General features: G+C 41.2%; 2 protein-coding genes across 4 annotated transcripts in view; one reads left to right on the plus strand and one right to left on the minus strand.

The window, feature by feature from the left end:
* znf385c (zinc finger protein 385C) overlaps positions 1–20,227 on the minus strand; it is a 175,593-nt gene that overhangs the window by 118,146 nt on the left and 37,220 nt on the right. The gene's annotated exons all lie outside the window — the stretch shown is intronic.
* On the plus strand, positions 6,135–11,200 carry LOC117548827 (chromodomain-helicase-DNA-binding protein 8-like). 3 transcript variants are annotated; one of them, XR_004569370.1, is made up of 8 exons: positions 6,135–6,218; positions 6,906–6,975; positions 7,057–7,169; positions 7,357–7,455; positions 8,848–8,959; positions 9,151–9,279; positions 9,417–9,535; positions 10,915–11,200. XR_004569370.1 is itself a non-coding variant. In XM_034220321.1 (6 exons), exons 4-6 carry the CDS (start codon positions 9,205–9,207, stop codon positions 11,090–11,092), a joined length of 372 nt encoding a protein of 123 aa, XP_034076212.1. In that variant the 5' UTR covers positions 6,954–6,975; positions 7,357–7,455; positions 8,848–8,959; positions 9,151–9,204; the 3' UTR covers positions 11,093–11,200. The 3 variants fall into 3 exon arrangements, 1 of the variants encoding a protein (XP_034076212.1); XR_004569369.1 differs by having other exon boundaries at positions 6,906–7,169; XM_034220321.1 differs by lacking the exons at positions 6,135–6,218; positions 7,057–7,169 and having other exon boundaries at positions 6,954–6,975.

The raw sequence follows: 20,227 nt of genomic DNA on the forward strand, positions 1-20,227 counted from the left end.
GAATTGAGCATTAGAACTTTTTTTTTCAACCCACAATTTATTATAATACCAACAATGTATATAAATGTAACTGCAAAATCTCACTATTTACAATATTGAACATCAGAACTTTTTTTCCTTCAACCAACTATTCATTATACACTGACAAAATGATCCTTCCTCCAGTAGTCCAATACATTGTCCAGTTTCAGCAGGGCCATGTATAGAAGCAGCCCCATGTATTTATAGAAATCCTCTACAGTCAAGTCAGTCCATTTGTAGGTTTTACCCTTTCCCATCTCCTGTGCAGCCCGCTTGTTTGTGTTGGTACAGAGTGTCTGTACTGTTAGTGCACTGAAGAACAGCTTGAACAGGTCAAGGGGTTTGTTTGATACTGTTGAGCTGAGCTGTGGCCCGGGTGTGCGAGCAGGTTGAAACCTGGAGACAGGGGGAGCAGTGTCAGGGTCTTCGCCTGTCTTCCAAGACAGTGGAGCTGGCTGCTGTGCAGGTGGGGGTGATGGTGCATGGGCAGCTGGTGGCTGTGTGGGAGGTACGTGTGCTCTACGAGACCTCTTTGCTGTCCGGGTTGATGGTGATGGCTGTGGCTGTGGTGGAGCTGAGGTGTATCTTGACCTCGTCGCAGGCAGAGATGGAGGCAGCTGTCGTGATGCTGGTCCGCTAGTCCTTGGTGGGGATGGCAGTGGTGAGGGCCCTTGATCCACGGTAGATCTCAACATGGTGGCAGGCACAGCTGGAGGCTCCTGGATAAATGTCATCTGTGGGCCGCTAGGCCCAGGCAGCTGTGAAACCTCTCTGTAAAACAAATAAAAATTGTGGGACAATAATTATTACGAAGTTCAACACACACACACACACACACACACACACACACACACACACACACACACACACACACACACACACACACACACACACACACACACACACACACACACACACACACACACACACACACACACACACACACACACACACACACACACACCTATGTATTGTACTCCCCATTACTACATAGCACTCCCCACAAATGGCAGGCACACATATAAATAAATTAAATGTCTCCGTTGTGGGACAAATAAAGGATTATCTCATGCATCTACACATGTAATCTTACTTATACACACCAAAATAACGTTTACACATAAATAAAGTTTACACAGAGTAAACGTTTACTAATCAAGAGTCTATTTTGTCCAAAGATAAAATTCATGACGAAAAAAATAAATGGCTGATGAATCTATTGTTCATTTTCGTGCTCCTCCCCACAAAATGGCAAATGCACATGTAAATAAGTATATGACAGTCTCATCTGTACAGAACAGTATGGTAAACATAATCACAGACACACATGTAAATAAGTCTATGACAAAGTCTCATCTGTACAGAACAGTATGATCAAATAAAATACATGTCTATAAATGTCTCCGTTGTGGGACGAATAAAGGATTATTTTTATTCAACTACACATGTAACCTTACTTATACATGCCAACATAACGTTTACACATCAATAACATTTACACAGAGTAAACGTTTACTAATCAAGAGTCTATTTTGTCCCGAGAAAAAGTTCATGAGGGGAAAATAAAAAGGTTGATAAATCCATTGTTCATTTTCGCGGTACTCCTCACAAAATGGCAAATGCACTACAAGTTATATTTACACTTACCCATCCTCAAATGGATCCCTGCTGTCCCTGTATTATTCTTCTTCAGAAGAGTCGAAGCCTTCAGGTTCTGATGAGCCATCTTCGTCACTGCCGCTCGCGAAAATAAAATCCAGCGCGTCCGCAACGGTAAAGTTCCTTCGAGCCATTTTCTCTATCTTCTTCACTATGGAATGCCATTTAAGCCAATATTAAATAAATAAATATATACATAAATAATTAAATAAATACATATATATATATAAATATGCCTATGAAATAAATTATAAAATAAATAAATTAGGCAATAAATATGTATACATGTACATTTAAATACACATTTATTTATTTCATTGGACTTTTATTTCATAATGACACATTTATTTATTTATTTCAAGAGACTTGTATTTCATAATGACACATTTATTTATTTCAAGAGACTCGTATTTTATAATGACATATTTATTTATTTCAGATGACTTGTATTTCATAATGACGCGTTCCTTTATTTCAAGAGACTCGTATTTCATAATGACTTATTTCATGTGACTTGTATTTCATGATGAGACATTTCCATTCCTTATATGCAAATGAACGGGGCGTGGTTAGCTCACATGTCCAGAGACCCAGACCAAAGCAACAGCACCACACTGACTACTCGAGAAGAGGAAGAAAATGGAGGAGAAGGACTATAAGGCAAACTACTGAATGAAAATAACAACATGGAAGACGTCGGTGGGCTCCAAGACTTAACTGGTTCTTATCTGGTCTTCTCTGGTCTTCTCTGGTCTTATCAGTGCTTGAATTGGAATGAAAAAGGTGCCAGTACTCTAAAATCAGCAACTTTTTCAAGTCAATTTTATATATACAGCCCACAAACAAGAATTTGGCTACTATAATGCTGGTGGGTTTGTCTCTTTACTACTGTATATTTTAGAAAGGTTCACTGTACTTAACATTTTTTATGATAGGCAGCGGATATGGCTAAAGCTCAGTAAGGTCAATATTAACTGAAAATATAGCAATCAAAGTCTAGATCTTCTGCTGAAGACACATGAAGCAGAGACCTTTCAGGTGAGAGCCCCTCTGGTGGTGTTCAACATTAATGACAAGGAAACAAAGCTCTGGTCAGAAGCATTTTTTATAAAAGCTTTAACAAAATTAAGTATTTCTGTACATTTTGAATGCAATCTAACTTTCCAACTCAGAAAACGAAAAACGAAAAAGTGCCAAAAGTCTTCTCACATGGCTGAGCTGCTTTGCAATATACTTCACCACTGAAGAATACAAATATGTATAAAGTAAACTATGATGCAATCTAACTTTCCAACTCAGAAAAATGATAAAGAGCATGAACAAAGAACATGTAAAAACAAATGCAAAATTTGCACAATCTAAAATGAGAAACTGTAACTGCAAGTAACAAAGTCTGAGCCATGGTAAAGAGTTACATTGAACACCAAGCTGATCAGATAACTCCCTGGTTGGTCTGAAGTCCTTCTATCTCCAGGATCTGTACAAATCGGCACATTATGCCAAAAGTCTTCTCACTGGGTGAGCTGCTTTGCAATATACTTCACATTGTTAGAAAAGGCTCCAGAAGGCCTTGGGGACATCAGTATCAGGGGCTGGAGCTGGACAGGCTCTTTCATCAGCACTTCTCCTTCCCTTTTCCAGCCAGGACCTCACATACTGTTCCGGATTGAACTGTCCTAGTGATGGTCCATTACATTTAATGAAAACCAGGCTGGACAGTCGGCTGACAGAGAGAGCATTCCTTTTTGCAGTAAGGATATCGTTCATGCAGCTGAATGCCCGCTCACACTCACTAGTGGAGACAGCGATGGTTCGGACTGCTTTCAGTAGAGGCTCCATGGCAGCAGGTGTACGGGGTGCCCTGGTTTCCTTGTATTCGCGAAAGCCCTGAACAGTCTCTCTTCTGTCCACTTTCAGCACTTCGCACAAACGTAGCACCTCTACGTCCCCATACTGTACGTCTAACTCCTCTTCAGGCCAACTTCCAAGATGGATAACTTTCATGTCCTGGATTAGCTGATTGTCCCGGGCCTCCCGGCCATGTAATGGGATTTCTCTTGTGCTGACATGAGAGGAGGTTGTGGAAGTCATTCTGTGTCTCAGATTCTCTACCATACTGCGGAAAAACTGACCTGCATGAATCTGTACAAGCCTGCCATTCTCACGCAGGGAACACCCTTGAAGGACTTCTCAGCTAGAGCTGTATGAACTGTAGTCATGTGTGGGCCAGGCATGGTGACCATGGATTCAAAAACTCGTATTTCTCGAGTTAAGAGCCTATCTGCTGTAGGCAGTGTCATCTCTCTTTTTTGGAGTTGCCGAGAGAGGTCGCTGAGTTCTGTGAGCGCATCGTACATCAGTCCCAGATTGCTGACAAATGTTGCAGATGTGAGCACATCATCCAGGCCCTTGTACTTTGCTCTGTCTCTGGAATCCCTGCTCGTGTCGTTTGCAGCATTTGTGAAGTGATCATGAAGCACTCGGTAGTTTTCCCAGACTGCTCTGACGCTCCTTTCACTTGAAGCCACCCAGCGGATGGACAAAACACGCCCTATCACCAGGAGACGCTGTCCGACTGCTTGCGCACACTGCGCTAACTGCCTGATTTTTGGGGGAGGCATGGAACAAGGAATAGAGTTTGTCAAAAAAGATCTGGAAATGATTGAGCCCTGAGACCTCCTTGACCACATCCCCAACTGCCAGCTCTAGACGATGATTGGAGCAGTGCCACACAAACAGGCTTGGGAATTTACTACACAACTGGGTAGCAACGCCTGCTCTCTTCCCTAGCATGACTGAAGCCCCATCACATGCAAAAGAAACGAAACACTGACCTAAAAAGTCCTCGTTAAAATCTCTTCCAAGACACTCCATTAACGCCTTTGTGATGTCATCAGCCGTTGTTCCATCCAACTCGATCAGCTCCCAAAAAAACGTTTCGGGCTCAGCATCAGCTAATGCTGAGCGTAGACACACAACAAGCACCGTTTTACCACTAATAGTGGTAGATTCATCGACCAAAACACAGAGTTTTCTTTGGTTTTCTGTAATGTCTTTTGCCATTTTTTTCTTCAGCTCATGAGCTATGTGGTCGATGATTTCGCCACAGCTTTTATTGGAGTGCAAAACCCTGCCCACGTTCAGCCCATTCAGTTTCTGTACATTCAAATCAATTGGCATGTCTGTGAATGGCCGGCTATGTTTGCCAATTTTATATGCCGTTCGAAAAACTCTGATAGTGGTGTCTAATTCAGATTTATGCATATACTGCACTTGATGTTGAATAGTTTCACGTGAAGCAGATGTAAGGATGTCAGCAGCTTTTACATGGACTTGTGATTCTTTATGTTCTTTGATTTTTTTCAGGCTAGCTTGTTGTTTGCCCTTGTCAACACCGAAATGAGACACTTCACACTCACCCCATTCAGTTGACAGTTTCAGTCCTTGTCCAGTGTGTATTCCCAAAGATTTGACATCTCTGCATATCCGACATCCTAGCTTCTTATCTTTAAGAAGGAGCCATGCATTGGTCTTGCAAAAATATTGCACCTGGTCCGTTGTCCAGCAGTCAGGTGCATCGCTTTGCCCGGTGTTGGTGGTGGCAGTTGCGCCAGCAGCAGCTAACGTTAGAGACTCTGGAGGAGGCGGCGGAGCTAGTGCTAATGCTAATGCACTAGAACTTGGAGCAGGAGGATCAACCAAAGAAAGCTCCCCATCAGACACAATTTCCAACACAGGCACAGCATTCTCTGTATTTGAAGTTTCTTCCGGCGACAACCGCTGTCTTTTTGCACTTTTATTAATCCATGCTAACATTTTAGAAATGCTAATTTGTGACGTGACTTGCTTTCCTTCTCTCGGGGGCGTGCCTGCTCTGTTCTATCACTCTACATAGCCACCCACTGGGTGGGAGTTGCACTGCATAAACACAACACACGTGCATCTAGGTATGTAAATTGTAAAGCATTAAAACATGGTTTTACTAACAGTTTTCAGTATGTTGTTACTTCGGCATTATTATTATTATTATTATTTTGAAACGTGTATTACTATTAAATCACGGTCAAATAGGTTAATTTTGACATAGTCGTTTCCACCACAGTATTTACATGGAGAAGATAAGCCCCGCCCCCTCTCCAGCACGTTCTGTTTGAATGACAGGAGTAAACAGCTGACAGCCGCTGTGAAACTCCAGCGGTTAGAGCGATGAGAATGTCCGTTCGGCACCTCATGACGCATCTACTGAGTACCGGGCGGCTGTATATATATATATGGATGTATAATAAGAACGGCGGGAGAGTGTTGAGTACTGGCACGGTGCATGAGTACCGGAGTACCGCCAGCATGCCGGTACTGAGCAAGAAGTGCCGGTACTCCATGGGTCAGAACCAGAAGTGCCAGTACTGCGTACCGGTGAGTACCGGCCCAATTCCAGCACTGGGTCTTATCTGGTCCGGCCAATGCTGCTCTTCTGAGAGCAACCGCTCTGACAGCTCTCTCTAGTCTCTACTGGGAAACAGCTAAAAGTCCTTCTGGAGGTAAGCAACGCTACACAATTACACCCAGTCTGAGAGTAAAATATGTCTCGAAGGTTCGTTTTGCTTTCTTACAACGTTAAGTTAATGTTAACGTAACCTTACGTTTGCTAGGAGGCTATCGTTACGAGCTAGCTGTCTTAGCTAACAACAGTTAGCAGCTAACGTTTTCTGCAGTTTGTGTTGCCCCTGAAAAACGTGATGTAGTTATTTAAGGGTATGTTAAATTAACGTTATTTTACAAGTTGAGAGAGTTAAGTTGTGTTTAAAATCGTCAATGTAATGCACGTTAGAGGTTTTGTGTTGGACATGAAGTTAGCTAACTCCACCAGGTTAGCATGTTAAGCTGTACTTTTTGTGGCAGCTAGCTTAATACAAAGAGGGGTTTTGTGCTTCATTGCAAACTTTTCTTTGTTAATCTACCTGAAACTGTAGGGACAGTTTGTTTCTACTCAACTATACAGACCATTGTTGAGGAGATGCAAAACATACTGTACATGAGTTGGGTCCAACATATACCTTGAGTAATGTTACTTTGCTGCTAAAAATGAAACATCATTATCAGATGAGGACATCACCAACGTGTGTGAGCCTGTCAGGGGATTTGATCTGTTCTCTGCATGTCCTAAACACTGCTCTGGTATTACTTATCTTGTAACATGTAAGTCTCCCGCTCTTGTCATCTTTCAGGCTTTGCATTTGAACTCCTATGACTGGTTGTGGACTTGAAGGGAACGCCTTCCTGACATCCAGGAAAAAGGTGAGATTATAATACATTTGAATGCCAAAAGCAAGTTATTGTTTTTAACTTTTGAAATATGATTGTTTTGGGGCATTTCAGTTTTATTGGACAGGCAGTAGAGATCTACTGGAAACAGTGGAGAGGGAGGAGATGATATGCAGCATACGGCCCAGCCGGATGGTTGCTGCTCCGTGTGGAACGTGTCGTATCAGGTAAAGCACTTTGGTACCCAGTTATTTATGGTGTTGAGTTTGAATTTAGCTTTTGGAATGTAATTTCCAACTGTGCATTGTAAAGACTGAAAAAACAGCCTCAAGTTAAAGCTTGACATGATTTGGTCTTTTACTTAAGAAGATGTTTGTCCTCCTGTGTTGTCTTATTTCCTTATCTTTCTTTCAGGTGTAACATCTACCAATGGTTGTACATGACAGAGACCTCCTCCGCCTCTTTGCTGTCTTACTAGTCAATCCTTCTGATCAGGTCCTTTCCTAAATAGTGGTAAGTTTTATAGTTCAGTGTACGTTAATTTAGTAACTTAATACTTTACCGCTGTTGAATAAATCCTATATTGCTAGTCATTTTATTAAAACTACGATTTGTAAACTTTTTGATTCCAATTACAATAATCTTTTTGTTATAATTGTAAAACATATCTTAACATCCATCAGCAATCAATACAACAAATCATCCAACACTAAATAGAAGAAATCTGGACCTATTTCTTTTTATACAGCAGCATGTTTTGGGACTACTCATTGATGTCATCAAGAGCCATTGAGGCTGCAGCCACTTGAGGACAAAAACGGCCGTTTGCGTTACTGTTTAGTGTCATATAGACCATTCGGCCACACGAGGGCGACCGCATACGGCACTAAACGACTGAGGAAACGATAACGGGTCCCAAGGTGGATAGAACGGCATACGCAACGCTCTGGGGGGTCAAACAGCTCCGTGTGTACGCCCTATACGATCATTTTCTGATAATGATTGCGCAATAGCCCCGCCTCTCCCCACCTCTGCTGCTCACCCCCGCGTCAAAGTAAACTGCACACTGAATTCAGATTATTTATCTTTCTCTCGATATGGACATAAACGCGAGTGAAGTCTAATCTGACAGGACGGAGACACCTCTCAAACTACCTAAACTAGTTATAAATATGTTTATTTTTACTGTCGGCCGGGTCACTCATTACTGGATCAGCTGCTGCATGAAACAGACACTGACGCTGTCCGAAGAGAGGGAGGAAAAAGAGAGGCTCCGTGTATTTTTATTATTATATTATATAGAGTCGTTATTCATTTGTTTTAAAGCTCAATAAATAACAAAGAAGACCTTTGACCGGCACTTTTATCATTTTGTCGGAAGATTTAAACATTAATACACGTTGACTGGCGAAAAACTCTGCCCGGTTCCCTCGGCCCCCACCGCGGAGAATAAACAGAAGGGCAACCATGACAACCATGCTTCTTCGCTGCTTTTGTGGAGGAAGTTACAGCGCCACGTACAGGCTCCTGCATATGTACTGCAGCTTCTCCAGCGGTTGGAGCTAAACGGAGCGGTCTCGTGTGGGCAGACACTATCCGGATAACTATTGCGTGTGGACGGAAGCTTGTTTGCGTTTGCGTTAATCCTATGCGTTTAGCCGTTTTCGTCCTCGTGTGGCCGGGGTATGAGTCTACCTTTTGTAGTCGGCCTCTCAGAATGTTTATCATTTATTTGTATTTTAACATTCCTATAATAATTAGTTTTTTTATTGTTTTGTTCTTTATTTTTGTTGTGAGAATCACTTTGCAATTATTGTGTAAGTGCTATATAAATAGTTATACTAATATTATTGTTGTTACTATTATTAATAATGTCTTCTTTGTTTTCTTTATTCATCGCTGCAGAAAGGATCATGCCAGCCCACATCAAACACCTGATCAAGAGCTTGTGAACCTCACTGCTGCAGACACCTGTGTGATATTCCACTCTGACTGGAACCCTCAAAATGACCTGCAGGTACAATATATATATATATATCTGCTCTGTCCGTCCTAAAGATAGTTCAATAGGGCTACAACAACAACAGTCTTTCCGTTTATTCCCTCGGTTCTTTAAGTGTATATTATTTTCCCATTTAATGCTTAAAAACGTTGAACAGCAGCTGCACATGATGCTCTTTTGACCCCTCTTTTAATTTTTTATTTCAGGCTCAAGCTCGGTTCGTCATCGTTTTGGCCAGTCTAAGGCGGTGGAGGTGTGAAATGCTGGATAAAGCTAGTCTGAAGCTCGGGCTGGACCGTCCCGTCCTGCAGAGCATGAGTGGCAACAACAACGGGGTGAGAAAAATAAAATCTGTCATATTTCTAGATGCCAAGTCATTTTTGGGTCAGTCGCTGTTGCAGTACGCTTAGTTTATTTTCAAAAAGAGTTTTCTAAATCCACTTGTGTAAATGTCTCTCTGCGTCGCCTTTAGCCGGTCCAGCAGTTCTCCAAGAAGGAGATCGAGGACCTGCTGAGGAAAGGAGCCTACGCCGCCATCATGGACATCGACCAGATCCTGCAGCGAAGAGCCACCTTCATCACCATCACCAGGTATGTTCTTAGCAGCACTAGCCACTTGCGCTTTGTGTTGGTAACCAAGTACTTGGTTATTTGAAATGTAATATTGATGATGTAATAATTAAAACTAGGGATGGGTACCGAGCCCCAGTATTAACGGGGCCCCGGGGCTGAATTATTAAAGACCGTGGTACCGTTAACGTCCAATGTTATCAATCTTTTTATCGTTACGGGAGACATTTAAAAAATAGATGTCATATGTATTATATCTACATAAACATTATATCGCAGTCTTACTGCAACTCCGTTTCTAATATGCAATAAGACTACAAAGTGCGTCTGATTTATTTTCGATCTTTCCAATCCAGACGAGATCTCTCTCCCCTGTCGGTGTGCGAGGGGGTGGGGCAGTTTACACACAGAACCTGCTACATGCATGCCGCACGCACGCACGCACGCGCGCACGCACGCACGCGCGCACAAACACATGGCGGAGAGAACTAAGCGCCCCGAGGGTAGTTATGTTACCCGTCTTGAGCATGGATGTTTAATAAGAACTGGATACAGCGTCGGAGGAGGGGCCTCGTTCTTTCCTATGAGAGCTGCTCATTGGCGCATGAAGTCAAAATGGCCCAACTTTTGAGAGATCGAAACGTCACAGATTACCCGTCATGCCTGGCTGTCAGAGCAGAATAACCCGTTTGTGCGCTCACAGAGCATGCGCCCCTTAAGCCCTGCCCCCCGAGCACACACTCTCGGCTCACTAGAAAGAATGGAGAGAGAGAATAAATCTAGATTCGGCTTTTAGTGCATTTTACAACTTTAAGAACTTAATGATTCTAGGGCTATACAATAGTTCATACTGGGTAGTTTATTTAGTTTCAAAAAAATTATCCACCGAGTTACAGATGTCTCTTTCCAATGTTAGTCAATGGGAAAAAGTATTTCTGGGCCGGTCGACGTCACAGACTGATAAGGAAATTGTAGTACCGCCGTTTGGACACAACGAATATTTTCCTCAGAGTCCGGCACACTTCCTGGGGGCTTGGTCTTGAGGTGGAAAATGCTAGTTGCCAATAGTGCAATAAGAATTTAGCATGTAAGGGCGGTAACACAAGCTATTTGTCTAAACATTTAGCAAAAGTGCTCCACATTCAGACGGAGGAATGCACCGGGTTCGACTGTCTTTCTAGTAGCTCTGTAGCCCCATCCACGAGTAACGTTTCCACGTCAGGTATATATTATGTATGCTAGCAGCAACACACAGAGTTAACTCAATGATACAAACATGGGTTAATGATTAGAGGTAACTGAGTTATTTATTTTGTTAAAGTTACAGCTATTCTGTTTGCAGTTCTATCATCACATAATTGAATAAGATTTGTTAAAAAATTGTTGTTTCTTATTTTCAGTTTGCTTCAAGCAGTGGCTGCACGAGAAAGACGTGGAGGACCAAGAAATGCTGGCCAGATTGGCAAAGACCGAAGATACATAACAGAGAAGATAATGGATATTAACAAGAAAAAGAAAAATAATGTTTATAATTTCTTTGTTGCTGTTTACATTTTGAATTATATTTGTTATTTTTAAATCAAATGCATCTTTTTTAGATGATATATTTATTTAGATGTAGGTTTTTTTTGTAATATTATTGTATTAAGTATAATTTATTAAATAAAAATACTGTTATGAACACTATACAATGTCTTTATTTTGATAGTTACCAGAATACATTGTATAGTTAATACTAACATAAGCTGGTGATAGATAAATGCTGGTCTGCTGGTATGCCAGCAGACAAATATCTATAAAGACAGGGTATGGCTGGGGTAGGCTACACCCATACCAATAAATGGCTTAGCCCCACCATGAAAAATGATGTTAAAGTAAGCAAAATAAAGTCCGCCAACTCGCGCGGAGTAAATTGCACAGACAGCAGTAAGTAAGATTGATTTCAGCAGCCACTTGTCTGGAAATACGGAAGACCAGAAACGGTTTTGAAAACTTTTGTCACGTAGTGATCGTCTTCCCAATAGAACATCTTTGATAATGTCTTCTGGCCAATCAGAATCAAGATAACGGCGTGGTGTTGTTGCAGGAAGTCCCGACGGAGAATACTTTAGCTGTAGTACAGGTAACACACAACTGGTACGCAGGTTATGTGCGTAATCTGAAATGCGTACCGTCACTTGTGTCACAAAGCGCATTTGCGTACCGACGTACTTGTGAAGCTTTTCCAGAAGGCGGTTAGATCACCGGACGACAGAGTCGGTCTCCGTGTGCACAGACAGGGCTGCTGTTAACGTCGGTCTGTACAACGGAATTGTGCCAAAACTACGCCAACCGGCTACGGAGGGAGACTCCTCCCTTCACTGGAGAACTGCGCTAAAACAGCTGATCACAACGTTCACACTCTGTGGTCACGAAGTACTCCACTCCACCGCCCCCCCGTCGACTTTCCTGAAGTTTCTAAGTAAGATAGAAATCAATACGTAATGAATTAAGACCCCACGGTTTGATGATTGATAGGTGCTCTCTTTCATTTTGACACACAGATTTTTTGTACAATAAACATGTTAAATGGATATATCCGCCTTCTTTCATTTATCTTTCCATTCCCACAACAATATACATAAAGAAATGACATATTTTGGACATAGTTCGAATGGTGATTAATCATGATTAATTAATTTTTAAACTGTGATTAATCTGATTACAATTTTTAATCGTTTGACAGCCCTAATTTATTTATTTTTGGATTAGATCATAGATACGTCCATGAGTTAAGAGATGGAATGATATGATGATTCACACTCATGTACAGTAGGTGGCGGTATGCACCTTAAAGTTGTTTGCAATCCGCCAAAAAACCGAGAGAAGAAGAAGTCAACTGGTTTGCCAACGGACAATTTACATCGAAGAAGAAGAAGCGAACATTTCTGGCGGGTGAAATTTAGAGTATCAGATTGCATGCGATGTCTGACTCTGAGAATTTAGTAGTTTGCCTTATAGTCCTTCTCCTCCATTTTCTTCCTCTTCTCGAGAAGTCAGTGTGGTGCTGTTGCTTTGGTCTGGGTCTCTGGACCTGTGAGCTAACCACGCCCCGTTCATTTGCATATAAGGAATGGAAATGTCTCATCATGAAATACAAGTCACATGAAATAAGCCATTATGAAATACGAGTCTCTTGAAATAAAGAAACGCGTCATTATGAAATACAAGTCATCTGAAATAAATAAATATGTCATTATGAAATACGAGTCTCTTGAAATAAATAAATGTGTCATTATGAAATACAAGTCTCTTGAAATAAATAAATGTGTCATTATGAAATACAAGTCTCTTGAAATAAATAAATGTGTCATTATGAAATAAAAGTCCCATGAAATAAATAAATGTGTATTTAAATGTACATGTATACATATTTATTTTATAATTTATTTATTTTATAATTTATTTCATAGGCATATTTATATATATATGTATTTATTTAATTATTTATGTATATATTTATTTATTTAATATTGGCTTAAATGGCATTCCATACTTCACAGACTAAAATACTGAAACTGATGGGAGACACCTGTTATATGTTTTTTTATTGGTGGGTAGGTCCTTAGATTTCTCGAGTGTCCATTGGTCATTTCAGACCGACATGGCTGCCGGCCGGCCGGCCGAGATGTCCTTGACTGACACACAAATCCACCAATCACAGTGTAATCAAGCTGCTTTGAGCGGCAATATTGGCTGTTGTGCCCTGGGTACAGTCTCACAGGAGATACTCTTGAAAAGCTACGATTCTAGCGATTCCGCAGATATAAGAATCATATTTCTACTCCTTACAAGCGAAAATCTATGATTAAATACGTAAATAAATGTGCACTTGCGTCCACCGACTCCAGAGGGTTAAGATGCAAACATTACATTCTCCAGTTTTCTCCATCTTTTAAAAGTCCTTCACAACACTTTAAAAATAAAGCAATTTTTACATTGTGACTTTAAGTACTACTGTATTTTTTCCTTTTGACTGTAACCTTGTGATCAACATTTCATAAATGCTAGTTGTGTGTCCTGTCTCTTTAAACTGTCTTTCTTGTTATGTTACATATTTGACTTCCCTTCCTGGATGCCAAGGCTGCTTCTCAGGTCGACTATTTTAATTTCCTCGCTCCTCGGTCCTCGGTCTCACCGGAAGTTGATTTGCCTGCGCCATCTTGAGTACCGTCCCATGGCTCTTATTTCTGCCGGAGGACCGAGGATCGAGGAGCGAGGAGCGATCATGGAGGAGCGATAACCGAGGAACCACCAGACCATCCTCCGATGAAATCCTCAGATACTCGCCCCGCCCCCTTACTGTGTATCGCTCACTGATTGGACGATGCAGCGCATGCACTGATCTGATGCTTCTTGACATGAGAGCAGAGTGAAGAAAATACATGAATCTCACGGGAGTCACTCCTCAGTTTATACCGTGTTTTGTTTCAATTCATGTTTCATTTAGTTACAAATATGTGATATATCTGAACAACAAAGTGGTCAAAAATCATTTAATTCATTTTTTGGAAACATTTTCATGATCGCTTTTTTCGTTTTACATTTTCATTTATTGTCATTTCCATTCAGTCAGTCATTACGTGCTATTGAAATGTTAATTTACTACATATCCAAACAAACAAACAAAGTGTGCAATCCAATGAATGTTAATCTAACTGGGTTTTGATAGATAACATCTCTTTTTCTTCTCTCAATTATTTTATTTATTTTGTGCACTCTAATCAATATTAATCAAACTATTGTTCGTTTATAAATTTTAAGAATGGCGTTTATCTTTTTTGAGAATGAGATCTTATTTGATTTAATGTATTTGGGTCTACAACAGATGATACAAATGTTTGTGTCAGTAAATGTGTACTAACAGAAGCGGGGGTGTTTGTGAAAATAACGGGAACAGAGCTGCTGTCAGACGATCAGCTGTGCGGCGTCATCACAAACGGACGTCGCTTCACGTGACGCTCCGGAGGAAAGGACGTCCCATTGCTCTTAAAACTCATTTCCCTGCTTCTCGTGGTTTCCTTGCGTCTCTCCATGCTTCCCTGGTGGGAGGGACTAAACGCAGGGAAACGACGCAAGTGAGGGAAGCAAGGATTTCATTTAATCGACCTGAGAAGCAGCCCAAGAACCAGGGTTGCAGTTGAATGCACTTTCACTATCCGACGTGTTTATGATGCGCCAGCGGACGTCATGAATGTGCGTCTGCTGCTGTGGGGAAACTATGGAAACTACAGTTTTCTATAGCGGACTACAACATGGATGTATAATAAGAACGACGGGCTACTGTAAACTAATCTAGAGACTCTGCACCGTGCTCTGATGCTGTTGCTTTATGGGTGGGGAACCTTTTTCCTCTCAAGGGCCATTTCAATTGTTTCAACATCCTCCGAGGGCCGTACAAATTATTGACCTCTGCTTAAAAATCACAGCCCATTCATTTGGCCTTTCTTTCATGCTGTGCAAAGAAAAAGCAACCTCTTAATCCAGATATCTTGCCATGACTCGCGCATGCATGCACGTGCACGGTGTGGCATGACCACCAAACAGAAAGATATGGACACAAGATGTGTGCAAATGTATTTAGACTCCTATCCATGTGAACATGATTGAAGTGGGGGGGGGGTACCTAACCTCCTCTAGGGGGGTCCGGGGGGCATGCTCCCCCGGGAAGATTTTTTTTTAAATATTGAAGTTAAAAGCATCAATCTGGTGCACTTTAAGAGCAACATGAAGAGATCTATGGAAACATCTGTCAACACCCATATGAAACAACTGTAAGCAGATTAACTTTTTCTTTATGGATATTTTACAAATCACTCTCCTTTCAAACTGTATTATTGTTTATTAATAACAACTTTTGTTTACTGTCATACAGTATTTTATACCTGTTTACTTTATTCTCTTGTTTTTTGATAACTATAATGATCATATAAAGATGTGCCTTTACCTCACTGGTTGGAGAAAAAGCTTCTTATATTCATTAGCATAGCTAGATGCTAATAACAACAAAGTTATTGACTGTATGATCAGAATGACAGATGAACAGATCGCCACTGGGCTTACAACTAAAGACACAGCCACGCAAAAACTGCAGCATGTGTACGGATTTATGGGTAGGCCTACTGCAATTTTTGAAGTCCCGGAGCGGCGTTCTGGTGCTCTCCGTCAGAACTGCACCCCTGTCAGACGAGACATATACCACGTGATGACACGTTAGGCTCGTGTTGTGTTCAAGGACCATGACCGTTGCCAGGAAAAACAGGCACTTGCTTGTTTAATTATTTTGCGGTCTAGATTGCCGGTGTGTCCTTGGGCAAGACACTTCACCTGAACTTGCTCCTGTGGGTATTGTCCACAGTATCTGACCATTGCATGTATCATATATGTGTAATGTGTGTATATGTAAAGCGCTTTGAGTCATTGATAAAGCGCTATAATAAATGTAAGGAATTATTAATTATTATTAGATTTCTTAATTTTTTTGCGTGTGTTTATAAATTACCTCGAGGGCCATACCAAATGGTCTCGCGGGCCGTATACGGCCCGGGGGCCGGAGGTTCCCCACCCCTGCTTTATGCTTTATGAACGTGGACAACAGAGAAACATATTCTTCATGACCAAAGTTGGAATTGAAATAAAAAAGGAAAGTGAAACTTATGCTCATCACCCTCTCCCTCCGGTCTACATTAATACAAATGATCCCAATACGTATGATTTTATGAACTGTGAACAGATCTTAACAGATACGTTAGTAACACCTATCACTGTGTACATCACCATTCAAACATCTTTTAAAAGTTGAACAAACTCCACACAGCTCAGTAAAGACTGTGAAATGTTGACTTTATTTGATCATTTCAGTAAAAACTAACGTTCATATTTCTCTTTTTGATTATAATACTGATGAACGTTCAAAACAAAGCACTTTGGCAACTTACCACATTAGCTTAGTGGTTCCTAAGTTAAAGGAGGTTATAAAGGAAGTTTGAAACCTCCTTTCCTATCATCTAGAGAATTCGAACGGCACTTATCATGGCTGCCACTGAAGGTTCCTAAGCTAAATGGACTATTCGACTTCAGCCCGGGTTTTATAATTTTGTAAAAAAAAGGAAAACAACCGCTGTGCTGAAAATGCTGACTCCATCCGGTGTGGCCCTTTTCATTTTTCCACCACAAATAGAACAGAGCAGTCCAGTTTTTGCACCACTATTCAAACATCTGTCTGCCCAAAGTGTGCTAAAGTTATCCCATACAGGAAAAACAGTCCCATATTCGCCTTGTTCACATTTCACCACAGACTCAATTGGGGAACTGCCCAATAGGAGTAACCGCAGACACTGGGAGAGGTTCCATACAACACTAGATATACTTAGACATGGACAAACCCAGGCCCACAACACACACACACACACACACACACACACACACACACACACACACACACACACACACACACACACACACACACACACACACACACACACACACCCACACACACACACACACACACACACACACACACACACACACACACACACACACACACACACACACACACACACACACACACACACACACACACACACACACTAACCCTTTCGGATATAAATAGATTGTTGTGTGTACTTTGTTGCAGTTACCCTAATATTGCAAGTTTCAGCAAGCATCTGACAAGCTCTGAAACATCCTAACAACACGCAGCAGAATGTGGAAGAAGTGTTGAAAAATGTGTTACCAGCCAGGAATAAATCCATTTAATTCTCAAGGAGTGGGCATGTCTATCCTGGCATCCATTGGCTTTACGGAAAAGAGGGCAGTGTAGGAGCCATGCCACTGGTGCTTGGTCAACACTCAGGAATTCTGAAGATCAGATTCAGAAAAGGCATCAAAGACATTTGCCACTGCTGGTTGTATAAATCAGATAATCACTCAGAATTGTTAGTAGCCAGCTGACTAGCCTTGGCCTTCCCTTCACTCACTTTGACTCAAAATTATGCCAGAACATTTCAGTCCTCCATCACAGGGGAAAGTCTAGGCTTGTGTCATTCTGACCATAAATCTTCATGCAGCTGTATCACTCAGTATCAAGACGCAGTTGGTGTTGCGTGTTCTGTCAGACATCTTGGGAATAGGATTAATTCAGAGCTGACATGCAGGATACAGATTTTTCAGGGTAAATGCATTTTTGCTTTGAGATAAGAGACTCTATTCTTGCATATATTTAAAAATGCTGAAAAGGTCTAGTACGCTCCAATAGTTATCTGCAGAGACCATACAAGCTCAGACACAGCAGTGAAGACCATGTTATTTTCCTACACAGTGTGATAAACAGGCATTGCATACACCCTGCAGAGAGTTATCTCTAGGCTGGATAGCATGACTGATGGAGATGGGGAGAGAACAGATTGCCTTTAGGACAGAAGAGAGGAGGAAGAGGGATGGAGTTGGGCACAGGTGTAACATTGTTTTTCATACACAGACTGAAAATGGTTTCTTAGAGAGGAACTTCCTTTTCTACTTTTACATTCCTGCATTCACAGCACAAAGTATATTTACAAAAAGACAAAAACAGCCACGACTTCCTTCATGTAAACACGCTATGTCACTGATATTTAAACAAGTGAGCAGATGTTTCAAAGTCTTTGGATATAAAGTGCACCACAGTGAATCAGATAACACCTGCAGCTAGGAACAGCCTCTAAGAGCAGCAGACATTTCCTCACAGAGCTTTTTATAAGCCGAGTTTAAGAGGAATCCGCTAACAACCAACAACTTTAGACAAGAAAACAGATTCAGAAAAAGCTGGGAAAACAGGGGGCGAAAGTCAAGAAGCCCTGCTGTCATGACATTAAAACAGTCTTCCTCTTCTCCAGCAGCATGCAACCTCACAAGTCACTGTTGCGTTAAAAATTGTTGTTGTAATGCTTTCATACCGCCTACGGCAAAACAGTCTTGCCTTAAAAGCTTAAGATGTTCTTCAAAAAAGTTAGTTTGAAGATTGCTGATTTTGACATAACTTTTTGAAAACCTTAATAAATATACAGTAAATATGAGAAAGATAACTATTGGTCCTTTGATTTTTAAGATGTGTGTAATAAAAAAGACTGCAATGTCAAACTCCTTTAAGGTTAGATACATAATATCGATAAAAAAACGCTTTAAACATGTTCAAATGAATAGGATCAAACAACTACAAGTATTGTAGTACATAAAATGAACTAAGGATATGATAAACATTAGGTTTAAGTCTATTTTTTATGATTAGCGTCTCCACACCAACGTAACTTAGAGCCAGACAGAGACACAGTAACACCTTTTCTGCCACCTCTTCCTCCTCTGTTCACCTTGGCACACACTGGACACACACTTTGAGAATGGGAGTAAAGGATGTTGCTTGGTGACACTTTTGTCCTGCCTCATTAAAAATAATTTCCAGTAGATTTTACACTGCCAGATTCAACACATGTTTTCCACTCACTGAATCTACCTGATGACACCTTCAAGAGAAGAGGTGCCTACGCAGTATTTCTTACAAGCACTCCTAATGAGCTGCTACTTTTCATCGCTGTGTCGTATCTGGGCCCCGGCTGGGGACAGTTGTAATTAATGCGAGGAAGTGATTGCATTAGCCTCATCGCTACCTGTCCTTAATGACATTAGTTCTGTCGGAGGGAATTCATTAGACAAGGAGAGCTGAGTCTCCCTCACATGTGATTAGATACACTGACAAATTGCCTGCTCCATTGTAAACAAATGCAATTCGGAGACGGAGATATATTCAGCGAGCACGCAAACAGCAGAGCAACTTCTACTCAAAGCGCCTGGCATCAAATGTGGATGTTTTGAAGGAAACGAAGCAGCCTGAACATAGAGATGCTGTGATTTCAAATGCGCCAGACTACATAAAACTAAACATATACATATGCACACACGGAGTGAAACACACACGCCATCAGTGCTGCAGAAAGTTGTCTCAGAGGAAAGACCAAAGCCCCAATAAAGGGCGATAAAGAGTCGTTGCTGCCGAAATGCTGTTTCAGCATGGGGGTAAGTGAGTTTAATTCAGCGGCACATGTATAGCTCTGTGTGTGTGTGTGTGTGTGTGTGTGTGTGTGTGTGTGTGGGTGTGTGTGTGTGTGTGTGTGTTGCATTATCTAAGCGTGAGTATCCAACTGTATTATCCGGGGATCAACTCTGGTGTTGATGCTGGCATGCAAGCTGTCCTTGCCAATAAGCTTCCCCAGCATCCATCACATTCCCCACCGCCAGCTCCAACAAAGAGTAAGGATTATTTTCCCAGAACTGAGAGTACTCCTAATTTATGTTGCCATATTCGCAGGGAAAAACAACACAAAATGTAAAGATTTGGGAGGGGGTATATTAATATAGATGCTGGGGAGATGAGTACAGTTACAGAAACAAGCCTCAGAATATTGGTAAATATAGTGGGCTTAACATGGTGCTGCACATATACTGCAAACAAATCCCTTCAACACAAAAGCAAATGTATTGTGTAATCCAGAGCAACTTTTAACATCCAACAACAAAACATCCAAAACATTTTAAAACTGCATCTCAATATGTCTCTTATTTTTGTAACTGGTTAGCCGTGGATAAAGTTAAAAACATTTACATTTGCGAACTAGAAGAGTTGATTTGGCAAATGTATTATTG

The sequence above is a fragment of the Gymnodraco acuticeps genome, unplaced genomic scaffold, assembly GCF_902827175.1.
Source record: "Gymnodraco acuticeps unplaced genomic scaffold, fGymAcu1.1, whole genome shotgun sequence".
In the NCBI taxonomy this organism is placed as follows: domain Eukaryota; kingdom Metazoa; phylum Chordata; class Actinopteri; order Perciformes; family Bathydraconidae; genus Gymnodraco; species Gymnodraco acuticeps.

Bases quoted from the DNA above. Each gene is read 5' to 3' on its own strand.
- LOC117548827 (XM_034220321.1), top strand. From the start codon at position 9,205: ATGCTGGATAAAGCTAGTCTGAAGCTCGGGCTGGACCGTCCCGTCCTG. The intron at 9,280-9,416 runs GTGAGAAAAATA...CGTCGCCTTTAG, and splicing joins TGAGTGGCAACAACAACGGG to CCGGTCCAGCAGTTCTCCAA. The intron at 9,536-10,914 runs GTATGTTCTTAG...TCTTATTTTCAG, and splicing joins ACCTTCATCACCATCACCAG to TTTGCTTCAAGCAGTGGCTG.